This window comes from Staurois parvus, unplaced genomic scaffold (assembly GCF_062004578.1).
Source record: "Staurois parvus isolate SC_StPar_1 unplaced genomic scaffold, SC_StPar_1.0 ptg000172l, whole genome shotgun sequence".
Classification (NCBI taxonomy): domain Eukaryota; kingdom Metazoa; phylum Chordata; class Amphibia; order Anura; family Ranidae; genus Staurois; species Staurois parvus.
The window spans coordinates 19,831-36,356 of NW_028317968.1; the positions used below are offsets into that span (position 1 = coordinate 19,831).

Here is a 16,526-nt window from a genome sequence, read left to right on the forward strand (position 1 = left end):
TGAAAGTTACAGTGTCTACAAACTATAGACACTGGAATTTATGCAGCTTTTACTTTGACTGCCTATCACGTTTCTTGAGGTGCTAAAATTCCAGGGCAGTACGAACACCCCCAATGACCCCTTTTCAGAAAGTAGACACCTTTTGCTGAGAGGCATGTTGAGTCCCTGGAAGATTTATTTTTTTCCACCAATTTTTGGAAAATGTCTTTTGATTTACAAAAGCACAATATACTGGCCAATTGTTTGGTAAAATATAAAAGATGTCATGCCAAGTAAATAGATACCAAACATGACGTGCTTTAAATGTGCGCACACCCCGTGCAACGGCGACAAGCTAAATACATGTTTAATACTCATAGATCACGCTTTAAAAGCCTTTAGAGGCTACCACTTTAGATTTACAGGCTACCACTTTAAATTTACACACAAAGTCTAGCACTAGAATTACCACCCTTGATCTGACATTCACGGTGATACCTCACATGCATGATGAAAACCTCTGTGTACAAACTGACATGAGGCTGACGTTTGCATACTTTGTTTACTGTGAATGCAGGGGGACGAGGATTAAAAGCTTCCCCTGCTTATGTTTCCTGAAGACAGGCTGGGAAAGAGCTGGGTCATGTGACAGCTGTATGTTATTAGGAAAAAGATACTTAGATTGTTTTTATTAAAATAATTACAGAGCCATCATCCACATACAGAAGGAGAAGGGATAATATAAATTTAAACAGTGTGTTTAGTATCACTTTAACATTGCATAGCTAGTCTTGCTTGTATCTTGTTTACCTTTTCTTTCAGCACAGGGTCACTTGTTTTCATTCCTTAACTCCACTTCTATTTTGACAGTGTCTCCTTTCACCAGTGTCTCTGGAGCGAAAGCAGTGTACGTTCCACCCCCCCTTCTACACAGATTCTAACGCGGTGTGCTGTGATTGGGCCTTTAGAAATGATATGAAGTCATCACTGGAGGGCATGCATGTGGGCGGTAAGTGGCTTAAAAGAGTAGGTCATCAACACTAAAGCCAGCCATGCATAGACCGAAATACATCTAGTTCAGCAGGGACCAGCCAAATTTCGACCCTTGTATGGACTAGCTAGTTGTATGGCATTCTGTCGCTCAACTTCTAGTCTGTTGTGTTTTCCCCAAATGATCAGTGCTATAGCTAGAACAACTGATCATGTATTCTGACGGCCAGGAAGGCCTACCTCTGGCAGAACACAATAGCTCAGCGGGAGTCTGTACATTTTTTTTCTTTCAACCTGCTGGTTGAAAGAAGAAAAAAAAATAATCATTGCCAGCTTAAGATACAACCAAGAATAGGTAAAAAGGAGAAAACAAATAGTTTATTAAAATTAATGTCAGTTGGCACTGGTACACAGTACTTTAGTATGCTAAAGGTTATTCATTTACGGTTCGTGTGTACTTTTAACCACTTGCCGCCCAGCCACCGCATATAAACGGCGGCAGGGCGACGCTCGTAGGCAAAAGCACGTTTTAAAACGGCTGCCTTCAAAACAGGTAGGGGGCGCGCGCCCGCCCTACCTGTCCCACGGGTGTCAGCAGCGGGTCTCCGCCGCCAGGTCACAGCCGGTTTTTACCGGCCGTTTTCCACGATGAGCGGTGATCACTGACACAGAGCAGGGCTGCATTGTTTACACACAGCCCTGCTCTGTGACAGTTCGCCGACAAGCTGCAGAGGGAGAGAAGAGTTTCTCTCCCTCCATCAGCTCCCCCTTCCCTCCCCCCGTCCAGTACACACCCCCGCCCCCTAGTAAAACACTCCCCTTACACAGCAAATTCTAAAAATGTTAACCCCTTCATCCCCAGTGACATTAGTACAGTTTCAGTGTTTTTTTTTCACTGATCACTGTATTGGTGTCACTGGGGATGTCAGTGACCCCAAGTCAGTTCCCTCCCCCAGTGTCAAAATGTCCGCCGCAGTCCCGCCATAAGTCGCTGGTCGCCGTCATATATCGCTGATTGCCGCCATATGTCGCTGATCGGCGCCATTATTAGTATAAATAAAAATTAAAAATCCCAGTATCTTTCCCGCCATTTGTAAACTCTATAACTTTCACGTAAACCAATTAATTTACACGTATTGGGGTTTTTTTTTTAGCAAAGACATGTCGCAGAATGCATTTTGGCAGAAATTTATGACTAAATTTGATTTTTGCATTTTTTTTTTTTACTGGACATGTTTTATAGCAAAAAGTCCAAAATATTGTTTTTTTTCCCTCAAAATTGTCAGCCTTTTTTTTTATAGCGCAAAAAATAAAACCCGCACAGGCGATCAAATACCACCGAAAGAAAGCTCAATTTGTGGGGAAAAAAAGGATGTAAATTTCATTTATGTACCGTATTGCATGACCGCGCAATTGTCCGTTAAACTAGCGCAGCGCTGTATAGCAGAAAAATGGCGTAAATTGCAGTATCTATACCATAGTTTGTAGACGCTATAACTTCCACACAAAGCAATCAATATACACTTATTGGGATTTTTTTTTACCAAAAACATGTAGCAGAATACATTTTGGCCTAAATTTATAACCAACTTTGAGTTTACTATATATTTTTTATAGCTGAAAGTAAAAAATATTGTTTTTCTTCAAAATTTTTGGCCTTTTTTTGTTTATAGCGTGAAAAATAAAAAGCGCACAGGTGATCAAATTACACCGAAAGAAAGCTTTATTTGTGTGAAAAAAAGGACGTAAATTTCGTTTGGGTGCAGCATTGCATGACCGCGCAATTATCAGTTGAATTAGTGCAGCGCCGAGTAGCAAAAAGAGGCCTGGTCATTAAGGGGGGTAAATCCTCAAGAGCTCAAGTGGTTAAAATGCTTTCTGATGCATTCACCCTCTTTCATGTCAAATTATTGTTATTACAGGTATTTATAAATTGACAATTTATGCAGTGCATTACATACTATACATTGGCGCAAGTCCCTGCCCTGAAGGAGCTTACAGTCTAAGGTCCCTATCTCACATGTATGCATATGTACATACATACCAGAGTCAATTTAGTCAGGAACCTACTAACCTACCAGCATGTGTTTGAAGTTGGGGAGGAAACTAGAGTACCTGGAGAAAACCCACGCAAGCTCAAGTTCTGACTGGGTTCTAATCCGGAAGCCCAGTGCCTTAAAGCAGTTCAGAAAATATTACAACTAAACCATGCCTTCAAAACGTAATCCAAAACACACACACACACACACACACACACACGCGTGAGTACACCCCTCACATTGTTGTAAGTATTTTATTCTATCTTTTCATGTGACAACACTGAAGGAATGACACTTTGCTACAATGTAAAGTAGTGAGTATACAGCTTGTATAACAGTGTAAATTTACTGTCTCCTCAAAATAACTCAACACACAGCTGTTAATGTCTAAACCGCTGGCAACAAAAGTGAGTACACCCCTAAGTGACATTGTCCAAACTGGGTGCAATTAGCCATTATTCCTCCCCGATGTCATGTGACTCATTGGGGTTTATTTACTAAAGCTGGAGAGTCCAAAATCAGACTCCCTTCTGCATAGAAACCAATCGGCTTCCAGGTTTCATTGCCAAAGCTTCATTGAACAAGCTGAGGTTAGAAGCTGATTGGTTTCTATGCAGAAGGGAGTCTGATTTTGGACTCTCCAGCTTTAGTAAATAAACCCCATTAGGTCTCAGGTGTGAATGGGGAGCGGGTGTGTTAAATTTGGTGTTATCGCTCTCATATTTGTCACTGGCAGATCAACATGGCAGCTCGTAGCACAGTACTCTGAGGATCTGAAAAAAAGAATTGCTGCTCTACATAAAGATGGCCTAGGCTATAAGAAGATTGCCAAGACCCTGAAATTGAGCTGCAGCACGGTGGCCAAGACTATACAGTGGTTTAACAGGACAGGTTCCACTCAGAACAGGCCTCGCCATGGTCGACCAAAGAGGTTGAGTGCACGCGCTCAGCGTCATATCTAGAGGTTGTCTTTGGGAAATAGACGTATGAGTGCTGGCAGCATTGCTGCAGAGGCTGAAGGGTTGGGGGGGGGTCAGCCTGTCAGCCATGCAGACCAATTCGATGCAGTGTGCAGCGTATGGTCTGAGCACTGTTATCCCAGAAGGAAGCCTCTTCTAAAGATGATGTACAAGAAAGCCTGCAAACAGTTTGCTGAAGACAAGCAGACTAAGGACATGGATTACTGGAACCATGTTCTGTGGTCTGATAACACCAAGATAAACTGATGTGGTTCAGATGGTGTCAAGAGTGTGTGGTGACAACCAGGTGAGAAGTACAAAGACAAGTGTGTCTTGCCTACAGTCAAGCATGGTGGTGGGAGTGTCATGGTCTGGAGCTGCATGAGTGCTGCCAGCTATGGGGAGCTACAGTTGATTGAGGGAACCATGAATGCCAACATGTACTGTGGCATACTGAAGCGGAGCATGGTTCCCTCCCTTCGGAGACTGGGCCGCAGGGCAGTATTCCAACATAATGACCCCAAACACACCTCCATGACGACCACTGCCTTGCTAAAGAAGCTGAGGGTAAAGGTGATGGACTGGCCAAGCATGTCTCCAGACCTGAACACTATTGAGCATCTATGGGGCATTTTCAAACAGAAGGAGGAGTACAAGGTCTCTAACATCCACCAGCTCCGTGATGTCGTCATGGAGTGAAGAGGACTCCAGTGGCAACCTGTGAAGCCCTGGTGAACTCCATACCCAAGAGAGTTAAGGCAGTGCTCGAAAGTAATGGTGGCCACACAAAATATTGACACTTTGGGCCCAATTTGGTCATTTTCACTTAGGGGTGTACTCACTTTTGTTGCCAGTGGTTTAGACATTAATGGCTGTGTGTTGAGTTATTTTGAGGGGACAGCAAATTTACATTGTTATACAAGCTGTACACTCACTACTTTACATTGTAGAAAAGTGTAATTTCTTCGGTGTTGTCACATAAAAAGATAGAATAAAATATTTACAAAAATGTGAGGGGTGTACTCACTTCTGTGAGTGTGTGTGTGTGTGTGTTTATTGCATGCAGCTTGTCAAGATAATCCAAGCTTACCTCACAAACAGCAATTAATGTGAAATTCACTGGAGATGAAATATTTAAGCACAACCAGGAGGATTTACCTGCCCTAAAAGGGGCTATTCATATCAGGTGTGGTAGGACTACATTGAGCAGCTATTCCTTCACAGGACCATCACATGACTTCTACCTGGCCAGTTCACACCACCACGTTGTGTGTGCTGGAAAATAGGCAATACATTTGTCCAAAGCAGTGTGAGGAAATCCACCACCTCATACCGCGCAGTGACCAATAGAATTTCATAAAATTCCAGTTTGTGACATTTCAATAAGGTTGGTTAGTTAAAAAAAAAAAAAAAAAAAAAGTCAACAGTGCGATGTGCCACAATCAGTGTATCAGTACTGCAGTCATCCCACTGCATCGCACCATGCACCAGCCACTGCGTTGATAATACAGTGGCTTGTGTGTGTCTAGACCAGCAATGGGCAAACTACGGCCCGCGGGCCGTATACAACCCGGCGGACCTTTTAATCCGGCCCGCGGAGCGTGGGGAGCTAGGCTCCTTTTCACAGTCCGCCCTGAAGACCGGTGTAGCATGAAAATCTGTCTCCTATAAGGATCTGTCCCCCTCGACGTATCTGCGCATGTGCCGGAGATCGCCGATCGGCTGCTAATGCCTGAAACTGGCACATGCGCAGATACGTCGAGGGGGACAGATCCTCATAGGAGACAGATTTTCATGCTACACCGGAACGGCGCGGGAACATGGCAAGAGGAACGCACGGAGCAAAGGTAAGTGAATTGACACGGGGGGACTTGGGGACTTAATATGGGGGATGAATTAATATGGGGAATGAATTACTATATGGGGGATGAATTACTATATGGGGGATTAATTACTATGGGGGTTGAATTACTATATGGGGGATTAATTACTATGGGGGATGAATTACTATATGGGGGATGAATTACTATATGGGAGATGAATTACTATATAGGGGGTGAATTACTATGGGGGATGAATTACTATATGGGGGATGAATTACACATCATTCATCTACTCTTGGTCCGGCCCCCGGGTCCAATATATGAACCCATTGCGGCCCTCAAGTCAAAAAGTTTGCCCACCCCTGGTCTAGACCCTCCGCTTTAGTGTTTTATTAGTGTTTTTTTACAGTACATTTAGAAAAAAAAGCTGTTTTAATAGTGTTTAGCAGTGTTTTTCTGCTGAAAAAATGCTCCAAAAACGCTTTTCTGCTCCTAGGCTGCTCCTAGGCGCTGAAGCTCAAATAATGCCAATAGCTTAAAGTAGCGTGCATGAACACATAGGATAACACTGTTTTTAGCTTCTAGGAGCTTAAAAAAAACGCTAGTGTACGTGAAGCCTAAATGTTTTGGTTAAATTTCACATTTGCTGCTTTACAAAAATACCCTTTTAACTTAACCAGCTGGGCATAAGAAATAAACATTTGCCTTAGAAATAAAAATGCATTTGGATTTAAAGATTTTTACACTTTACCCTTAATAAATTAATTGGGGGAGGTATGACACCTAGGTATCTACTTGTATGTTACCACACCATAGAAAATAAATAAAGGAAGGAAGGTTTGCTGTACCAATTTTCTCCCAAACACAGCTTTCTCATCAATGCTTTTGGTATGTAAAACCATAAACACTTTTATGAGCTATTTGCGGATCTCCGTCTGTCCTTTCTATCTCATATTTACATGTTGGATCTCTAACTTGCAAAGTGGCCCCAGGGGCCAGGCATGCATAGTGGCCATTGAGGCTGCCAATCGCACTTAGTGGCCACTAGGGAAGGTGCATATACTGGCCATTAATAAGAGTGGAGGGTAATGTAAACTATTAATTTTTTGGTGTAATGTAGATTAATATTTAATGAGCATCTGTGTAAAAAAAAAAAAAAAGCTACTGTTTGTCCTTGTAGCTGAACCTTTGTTTAACTAGTTTGGGTCTTCCTTACCAAGTTGTTCCCATAGCACTACCTTTTAAATTTTGACAATTTTTTTTATTGCACAATTTTTTAGTTTTTACTCAGGAGCTGTATGCAGCTGTATAAAACTAGACCTGTACAATATATAACATGTAAGCAACTGCACAAAAGGTGAACATGAACGTGATGCTCAATGTTTACTTAACATTGATTTGACAGTTCTCTCACGCTCACATTATGCATCATTTAAAATCCTTTTACTTGAGTAAAATTCAAGACATTATAAAGTGAAAACCCTAAAACTTTTATCTATATTGTTTTGTGTAGTTTTAGTCCTTCTCCAAAATAAAATAAAAATGTTTGGCTGGAGTTTCACTTTAAGCTTTTGAAACATTTTTTTTCTCTAGCCCTGTTCAAAAAGGGAGTTGGAAAAATTAAAACCTAGAACTGCTTTAGCAATTCCTGATCATTATTCCTGCAGCAGCTGTTGCCAAATGCTGTTGTGAATGGGCAAGGCTCTGTGGTGCCTGGGGTATTGTAGCCTATTTTTGGGAAGTGTTAGCACTTGTCTACACACACACAAACACACAAACCACACAAAACACACATGCTCCTATTGGGAGGCATGAGAAAGCTCCATTAACAGCGCAAAAAGATTTTACCCCCTTCATGACCAGGCCATTTTTTGCTATTTGGCATTGTGCCACTTTAACAGGTAATTGTGCAGTCATACAATGCTGTACCCAAATGAAATGTACATATTTTTTTCCCCACACAAATAGAGCTTTCTTTTGGTGTTATTTGATCACCACTGGGGTTTATTTATTTATTTTTTGCAATTTAAACGAAAAGCGTAACCATTTTGAAAAAAAAAACAATCTTTTTCACTTTGCTATAAAACATATCCAGTAAAAAATCTAGTTTCTTAATAAATTTTGGCCCAAATATATTCTGCTAAATGTTTTTGATAAAGAAAAAAATCACAATAGGTGGAACTGCGATAATGCGGCAACTAATCTGACACTAGCTGACTGCCACTGACATCACCAGCGACAATAATACAGTGATAATAGTGTACACTGTCACTGTACTAGCGACACTGGCTGAGAAGGGGTTAACATCTAGGGTAATCAAGGTGTTAAATGTATGCCTAATTATGTGTAATGTGTGTAAAGTGTGCTGCTTTTAGTAGTAGAGCTCTCAGCTGATGAGGAATTTACAGATGGCTTCCTCTGCACAGAACTCTGTGTTGTTTACCAGCACAGAGCTCTGAGCTGTGATTGGACTCAGCTGAGCAGCAGGTACCGGCCGTGAATCATTGGCTGGGACTTGCTGACTGGCTCCCGCTGTGTACAAGCACCGCGCATGCCTGAAAACCGGAAGCAAGCAGAGATGTACAACTGCTGTCTCAACTACACTCACGGCTTCATACCCTCCTAAAGAAGCAGTAGTCTATTACTTTGTGTGGGGCAACATATTCCTCATTCCTTCCACTTGAGGTATATTTCTCATTTTGTTACATCTTTTGTGTTTACATATTTTTCTGCTTCACTTTTAGAGGTTTGTATTATTGATTTATTATGAAGTTAATTATTATCCACAGTATGTGATGTATTTTTGAAACTGCAGTTGTGCTTTAACTGTACTAGAGAAAAGTCAGTTAACCCAACTGGCTGTGCCATGTGGCAGGTTGGTAGATAATTGATTAGGTAGCTGTATATGAGTACTATTAAATTCAGCTTGCAGTTTTATTACAGTCTCCATCTTGGTGCAGGTACACTTGGAGCATAAATGTGGATTACATCTGAGCCACATGGTTCATAAAGCCAAATAAGAAAGTGCAAGTGTGTCTGTGATTATTGTTTGTAAGGTACTGTAGCTCAGTATTTGAAGCTGTTCTTTTGTTTAAGGTTAAGCCTATTTCTCACTCTGTCTTAGATGTTGCTTTTAAATGTCAGCTGGGTGAGGATCAGGAGATTTCTGTTTGTAATCATGTGATATTTGATGTTTCACATCAAACTGATCATTCCTTTGAAGTAACTCCCTGAGTTATTCATGCTAAAGCTCTCACATGTTTGTGAGTCTTTGCATTTACTAGCATATGTCTTTTAACCAACTCTCTGCCAGGAAGGGAGACAGTCATTCTTAACAATCACACACATTGTATTAACTCTGTGGGAGTTTAAACATGCAAATAACCATTTCTGCAATTACTTCTTGGTATAATCTATTTTGGTATACAGAGTTTTGTATGTTCGTTCCACTCTCATTCAAAATCTGTAACACTGAATTCCTTTACAATTTACGTTTCTATATTAATCTACAGCTAACTATGATTGCCTAAAACTATCAAAAATATTTAATGTTTGGCTTACATGCAGCCATAAAACCATTTCTGTACTTACTGCTTCTCTCAGCAGTTTTTCTCTTATTGCAACACTGCAGCTAAATGTAACTGTAACTGGTGAACTCTCCCACTCAGCACTCATGAAGTAGAAATGATGTATGTGGAATTCATGGTCTACTACTGTATTATAGAGGAGCACCGGTTAGTGGGGGAGTGGTGGATCAGGTATGTAAAAGTGTTTACAGTCTCCTGGACTAAAGAAACATTTGACACTTGCAGCCCCACTGCAGGAGAGGACTTTTACTTTTCCCAGAATTGGGCTACATGCACAGAGTATGTACATACTCGAATGTGCACATTGGATGTAAACTGTTATAGAATAATGCATATTTGTATCTCCACACATGCTGGAGTAAGAAGAATAATTATAGGGCTGTTGTTTATGGTTAACGCTAAATTGATGAGCAGTGCGAGCATTTAACTGGTGTGCATTTAAATGTTATTGCTACTGGGCATGCATAGTAGTAACAAAGGTATTACCCTTCTGCCGCTACTGTGCTGGCATCATGTTGCGTTGTCCGAAAGACTCTACGCTATTCTCAGGGTGGACCAAGCATTTAGTGTCTGCTGCTGATCTCCCTCTAAACTCCAGCGATCTTTGCATATAGCAGCAGTCAGCTCCCTCCACAGCATCCTGTGCTGGGAGCTGATTGCTAGTATGTGCTGAGATTACTGGAGGTTATCGGAGACCAGCAGAATTGTCACTAAATGTTGGGTTATGGTCTAACTTCCTTCACATGTGCAGTAGATCTCCAGTGATTTCTGTAGGGCCAGGACACAGATCAGTCACCTGGTTCCATAAAAGTCTATGGGATGAGTCCCAGCACCTCTACCACTGCTCTTCTGACTCTGAATGTCCATGCCTTCTAGAACCCTATGTGACGGGAGTGACTTTGGGTGGGGGGCCCATGGAACACAGCTCACTTTGGAGGGTTGGGGAGACCGCTGTCTCAGCTCCCCATATCCCTCCTATGTGTAAGTCACCCTGTACCTGTTAGGGGTACAGGGTGGACTTTCCTGATATTGTTTGGACATGTATAGGTGGGGTGTGGGGGTTGTTCATTGTTTACTGCCATGTGGTGCATCCCATTGTTCTGTTGTGTGTCTTAATAAAGGTATAAAGAGAAAGTGAGCGCTCTTAAAATCAGCAGCTATAGCACCAAAGGAAACCAATAAAAAACTCTTCAGAGAATCATAACAAGTAAAAAGGTGGTGCAGAGCTAAAAACATATAAAATTGCTAATGTCCATAAATATATTAATATGCCAAATTATAAGATGTCAGTCTGTGCAGATCTGGGTAAGAGATAACAATAGAATTCAAGTAATGGTGCTCCAAAAAAGTGTGGTAGAATTACGCACTCACCAGGTGCGTAACGTAAATACGCATTGTATAAATATGCAGAGGTCCACTTTAGGAATTGGATAAGGTCCTAATCCAGGACTCTAGGTATGGTGGTGCTGTCAGGGGTTCACAGGAAGATACAGGATCCAGCTGACCAGAGATCTCTTTAAGGGATGGACGGGTGTAGGTGTCTGCTTTAAGGAATTCCCCTCTCTGGATACTGATGGATGGCTGGATCAGGATGGGCTCTAAAAGTAAATAGCTCCATGCAGGAGACCATAAAGGATGCCCATAGTGTAGTAGGGTGAATGACAACTAATTTAATTAATAAAAGGAATTTGCAAATTCAACATTAAAAATCGAGTGTTAATATAGTGTAACATCAGGTACATCAAGTGCATGGACTAACCGTCCAGAAAGTAAGATGGCCTTCGGGCCTCCATGTGGCTCAGGCGGCATGACGTCACAGCGTCTTTGGCTCCTCTAACGCGTTTCGTGCACACGCACTTCTTCAGAGGGCGGATACCAATAATTTTATGTTTTTTAGCGCTGCACCTTTTTACTTGTTATTATGTGTCTTGCTTGGGAGCAAACTATTATGGGATGTATGTGTTTGTGTATTGGCTTGGTGGGGGGTGTCTGCTGATGTCTCTGGTTGCTAGATTTGGTTTGCCCCGCCCTGTGTCCATGTGCAGGGAGGTGGGTTGTTCCTTTGAATGTTTATATCTTGTGTCTGTGTTAAAATAAAGTAGTCTATCTCCTGGTTTCCTTCAAGTCTAGTGGTCTCTAGTCTTGTTTGGTCAGCAGTGGGGTCCGTCGATCTGTGTTCGGACAGAGAAGCGGGAGTCTAATGGAAATACTCTAGTGCAGTCGGGGTCCGGTTCTGTGACACCCTAGATACTGCATCTTTCTACCAGCTAACACCTCCACCACTGCAAGATCCACCACTGCTCCCCATAGTCAGGTTTGTAAGGATGTACAGAGAAGAGGAGATACTGAGCCTGGAACTTATGTGCTGCTCACTTTCCCTCTGGTGACATAACTTCCTCAGCTTGTAGGGGCCAGTCAGTCCTCTGGCCTCAAGGGGTAATGTGCACATTGTGTTTTAAAGGGGAAAGGGGGCTAAAAAGCAGAGGGAAGCCAAAGCCTTTACTTCAGCCTTACCTACAAGGAAGGCATTCTATTTGAAATGTAACACCATTATTTATCACTCATCACTCCAAAACTATTGAACCTTTGGTAATGATAATAATTATTTTTAAGACGCAGTCTCTATGTCAGGCTGGAGCTAAAAGAGAATCTAAAAATCCATTTTACTTCCTGTATTCTTCTTTTACAAAAAGTAAAAAATTGTACAAAAGCTTTAGGCATTTGCGAATTAGTGCTGTAAAATAAGTATACTTTCATAAATATAAATTTTAATTGTTAATTTTTATCAGTTTACAAAATGCAAACGGAGCAAACAAAAGTAAAATCTAAATTAAATGAATATTTGGTGTGACTACCCTTTGGCTTCAACCCAGCATCAGTTCTTACACTTGCACACAGTCTGGGATTTTGTTGTTACATGTACATGCAAACAGACTTTTTCAAATTTAACTGTCCCATTACATGTGCTTTTCTGCAAACAACCTACCTTTAAGTGGCTGTAAAGGGTGAAGGTTTTTTACCTTGATGCATTCTTTACATTAAGGTAAAAAAAAACCTTTTTAGCTGAAGCTCCCCTTAAATACTTAACTGAGCCAGATCCATCGCCTTACCCAAGAGCAGCATTGCTGCTCTCTTTCTCCCACCTCCCTGGACTCAGTGAGAGCAACGGGAACCATTGGCTCCTGCTGCTGCCAATCATATCCATTGATGATGGAGTGTGAGGCAGGGCCCAGCTGCGCTGTGTGTGTCAGTAGGTTTGCACAGTGCAGCTCGGGATCAAACCCACATGAGTGTCCCCACAGCAAGCGGCTTGCTGTGGGACACTCAGAATGCAGGAGCACCAGCAAAGCTTGAGAATCCACTTAAGTCCTATTAAATATTGCCAAACATCCCTGTTAGAACCCAAAGGAGAAACTCCATTGGTGGAAATATGGGAGGATGGTAAACATTGGTTCTACAATTTCATAAATCACATTAAGATTCTGTATAACAGATAACATTTATGTATACATATTTTTGTTATGCAGAATCTTAATGTGATTTATTATACTGTAGAACCAATGTTTATCACCCTTCTTTGTAATCAAGCCCTGATGAAGGAAATTATATTGTTCTGAAATGCGTCAGTATCCCATGGAAGACATTCCATCTACAGGTCTTCTAGTGGCAAGACAATGATTTCACACTACACCAAATCCTTAATTGTGATATACTCAGCTGTTATGTTTCATTTTATCCATTTCTGTGTTAATGTGTATGATTGTAACAATCTGTAATTAAGCGTGTTGTAAGTTTTATCCCAGTCAGTGGTTACTATTGCCTTAAAAGTCCCATATTTCCACCATTGGGGGTTGTTCTTTGGGCTCAGGAGCACCAGCAAGAGGATTACAGAAGAAGAGTATCAGGGCTGCTCTGTGCAAAACCATTGCACTGAGCAGGTAAATATAAAATGTTTATTATAAAAAAAAAAATACAATTGCTTTAAAAATGTTTTTTTCACGAGTATATAATATACAGTTAGGTCCATATATATTTGGACACAGGCACAATTTTAGTTTTTTTTTTCAGGTATTTACCAAAACATATTCAAGCTATAGTTACGGTATAGAATGAATATGGCCTAAAAGTGCACACTCCCAGGTTTAATTTGATGTACATCCAAATTGGAGGAAGGGTTTAGGAAATAGAGCTCTTAAGAGTAGCCATCCCCCTTTTTCAAAGGGACCAACAGTAATTGGACAGTTGAATCAAAAGCTGTTTCATGGCCGGATGTGGGCTACTCCTTAGTTATTTCTTCATCAGTTAAATAGGTAAAAGGTCTGTAGTTGATTCTAAGTGTGGTATTTGCATTTGGAATCTATTGCTGTGAACCTACATCATGCGTTCAAAGAAGCTGTCCATGCAAGTGAAACATGCCATTGTAAGGCTTCAAAAACAAATCCATCAGAGAAAAAGCAACATTAGCAGTGGCCAAATCTTTGGTACATTATGAGGAAAATAGAACGCACTGGTAAGCTCATCAACATAAAAGGCATGGATGTCCATGGAAGACAACTGTGGTGGATGATCGCAGGATCCAATCTATGGTAAAGACAATCCCATTTACAACATCCAGACAAGTGAAGGACACTCTCCAGGAGGTGGGCGTATCATTGTCAAAGTCTAAAATCAAGAGAATACTTCACGAGAGCAAATACAGAGGTTTTACCACAAGGTGCAAACCATTCATAAGCCTGCATAGAAAAGCCAGATTAGACTTTGCCAAAAAACATCTAAAAAAGCCAGACCAGTTCTGGAAAAGCATTCTTTGGATGGATGAAACTAAGATTAATCTGTACCAGAATGATGGGAAGAAAAAAGTGTGAAGAAGGCTTGGAACAGCTCATGATCCAAAGCACACAATGTCATCTGTAAAACATGGTGGAGGCATTGTGATGGTATGGGCATGCATGGCTTCCAGTGGCACTGGGTCATTGGTGTTTATTGATGATGTGACATAAAACGGATGCAGCCGGATGAATTCTGCAGTGTTTAGAGATATACTGTCAGTCCAGATTCAGCCAAATGCAGCAAAGTTGATTGGATGGCGCTTCACAGTACAGATGGATAATGATCCAAAACACACTGCAAAAGCAACCCAGGAGCTTTTGAAGGAAATTAAGTGGAATATTCTGCAATGGCCGAGTCAACCACCTGATGTCAACCCAATTGAGCATGTATTTCACTTGCTGAAGGCAAAACTAAAGGCAGAAAGTCCCACAAAGAACAACTGAAGACAGCTGCAGTTAGAGCCTGGCAAAGCATCAGAAAGGAGGAAACCCAGTCTTTGGTAATGTCCATGGGTTCCAGACTTCAGGCAGTCATTGCCAGTAAAGGATTCTCAACAAAATATAAAAAATGAACATTTTATTTATGATTATATTCATTTGTCCATTTGAACCTCTGAAAACGAAGGGGCTGTGTATAAAAATGGTCGCAGTTCCTAAAATTTTTACTTGATATGTATGTTCAACCCCTTGAATTAAAGATGAAAGTCTGCACTTCAAATTCATTTGGATTGTTGTGTTTTAATTTATTCTGGTGGCATACAGAGCCAAAAGTTTGAAAATTGTACGTTTGTCCAAATATATATGGACTTAACTGTACTTAGAATGCAGTGGTGATGAGTATATCATAAAGCCCAATGTACAGGGTGCAGTGGTCAGGACTCAGATAATGAAATGTTCAACCTACTGTCTATTGTGCAGTGGTCAGGAGTGTGCATCGTGTCAAATGTTAATAAGTATGTTACCCTCTAACAAAGAATGGGAACATCTGTGCCGTTAATTGGTTTCCAACTGAAATCACTCTGTTAATACTACATTGCTTTGTTACTGCAATGGCTCCTATATAGTAAAGTTAGGTGCACAGGAAACCTATTGGCCTTGTGTGTTTTGAAATTTCTTGCAACAGCTTCCTACTCTGCAATCTGCAGTCGTATTTTTAGGTTGTTGCTATAACTTCTCTGATGGTGCTTATACTTGGAGATTGTACAGTTTTAATATTGTTTGATTTGTAAGTATTATTTATGCTTATTTCCTAGAAAGCTACTACACTGATGGGACTAGGGAGTACAAGTAACAAAAGAACACTATCCTAAAAGAAGCTTAAAGTACGTCATCCGTTATGAAGACTACTGCGAAAAGGACAAAAGGTTAGCACTGTGTACAAGTTTGTAATACTCCTATTATTTTCTCTGTGCAATACATTTTGTATTGTGAATTGTTTGTGAAATATGTTTGAGGTTGTAATAACTCAGCTTCTGTTGTATTTAGCATGTGCTGATGCAATTAAGTTGATGTGCATTGACGTGCTGTATTATTATTTTTTTTTTTTTGCACACAGCAGGAGCCAAAATACATTTTTGTTTATATTGCCACCAATGGGTGGCAAAAAAAAAAAAAAAATGACAAGTCTGTCAGGTATAATTCCTCCCAATCCCAAATCCGTTAACATCTGTTTTTTTTTAGTTTAACCACTTGCTGACCGCTGTGTGTATTATTCTGTCAGCAAGTGTTTGTTTTTTTTTTTAATGTTGGCAATCAGCTGTTAAGTAAACATGATTTGTGTGAGAGGGTCACTAGATTATCTGCACGGGAGACATTGGAGGTTCCCTAATGTCTCCTTAATGAGTACCTGTCACATAGGGGGCTTGTTATCCCCCTTGTGATATCAAAGTTAAATGAGAAAAAAAAGGGTTACCAAATAATATAAAAATAGTTTTAAAAAATTGAAAGCACCTTTATCCCCCCTTAAAACCGCGCGTGTAGGTCCTGCAACATATGTAAACAGCGATTGCACCACATGTCAAGTGTTGGAGTGAACATCAGCATGAGAGCAATAATTCTAGGTCCATCTTTCACGATTAACTCTACACTGATAACCTGTAAAGGATTTGAAAGCATAATCTATGAAATTTTGTAGGTACCATAGTTTGTCGCTATTTCTCATATGCACACACACACATGCATCTAGTTTGATATCTGTTTTACTCAATGCAACCTCATCTTTTGTATTTAACCAAAAATTTGGTATTATAATGTGCTTGTATGCACTGAAATTCATTTTAATGTATTTTTTCCCTGGAAATGTGAGCTTGATAAATGGCTG

The 16,526-nt window shown here is 40.7% G+C and overlaps 1 protein-coding gene across 4 annotated transcripts in view; it reads left to right on the forward strand.

The window, feature by feature from the left end:
• Positions 1–829: 829 nt before the first annotated feature.
• Positions 830–16,526, forward strand: part of SCML2 (Scm polycomb group protein like 2) — a 130,913-nt gene continuing 115,216 nt past the window's right edge. For 2 of the 4 annotated variants that reach the window (XM_089676555.1, XM_089676557.1), the window contains exon 1: positions 15,455–15,570. Coding sequence is in view for 1 of the 4 variants with exons in the window: in XM_089676554.1 (XP_089532680.1) it covers positions 15,543–15,570 (28 nt within the window). In the remaining 3 variants the exon portion in view is untranslated. Of the gene's footprint in view, positions 989–15,454; positions 15,571–16,526 lie in introns of those variants that run through there. The other 2 variants (XM_089676554.1, XM_089676556.1) reach the window with 2 other exon arrangements.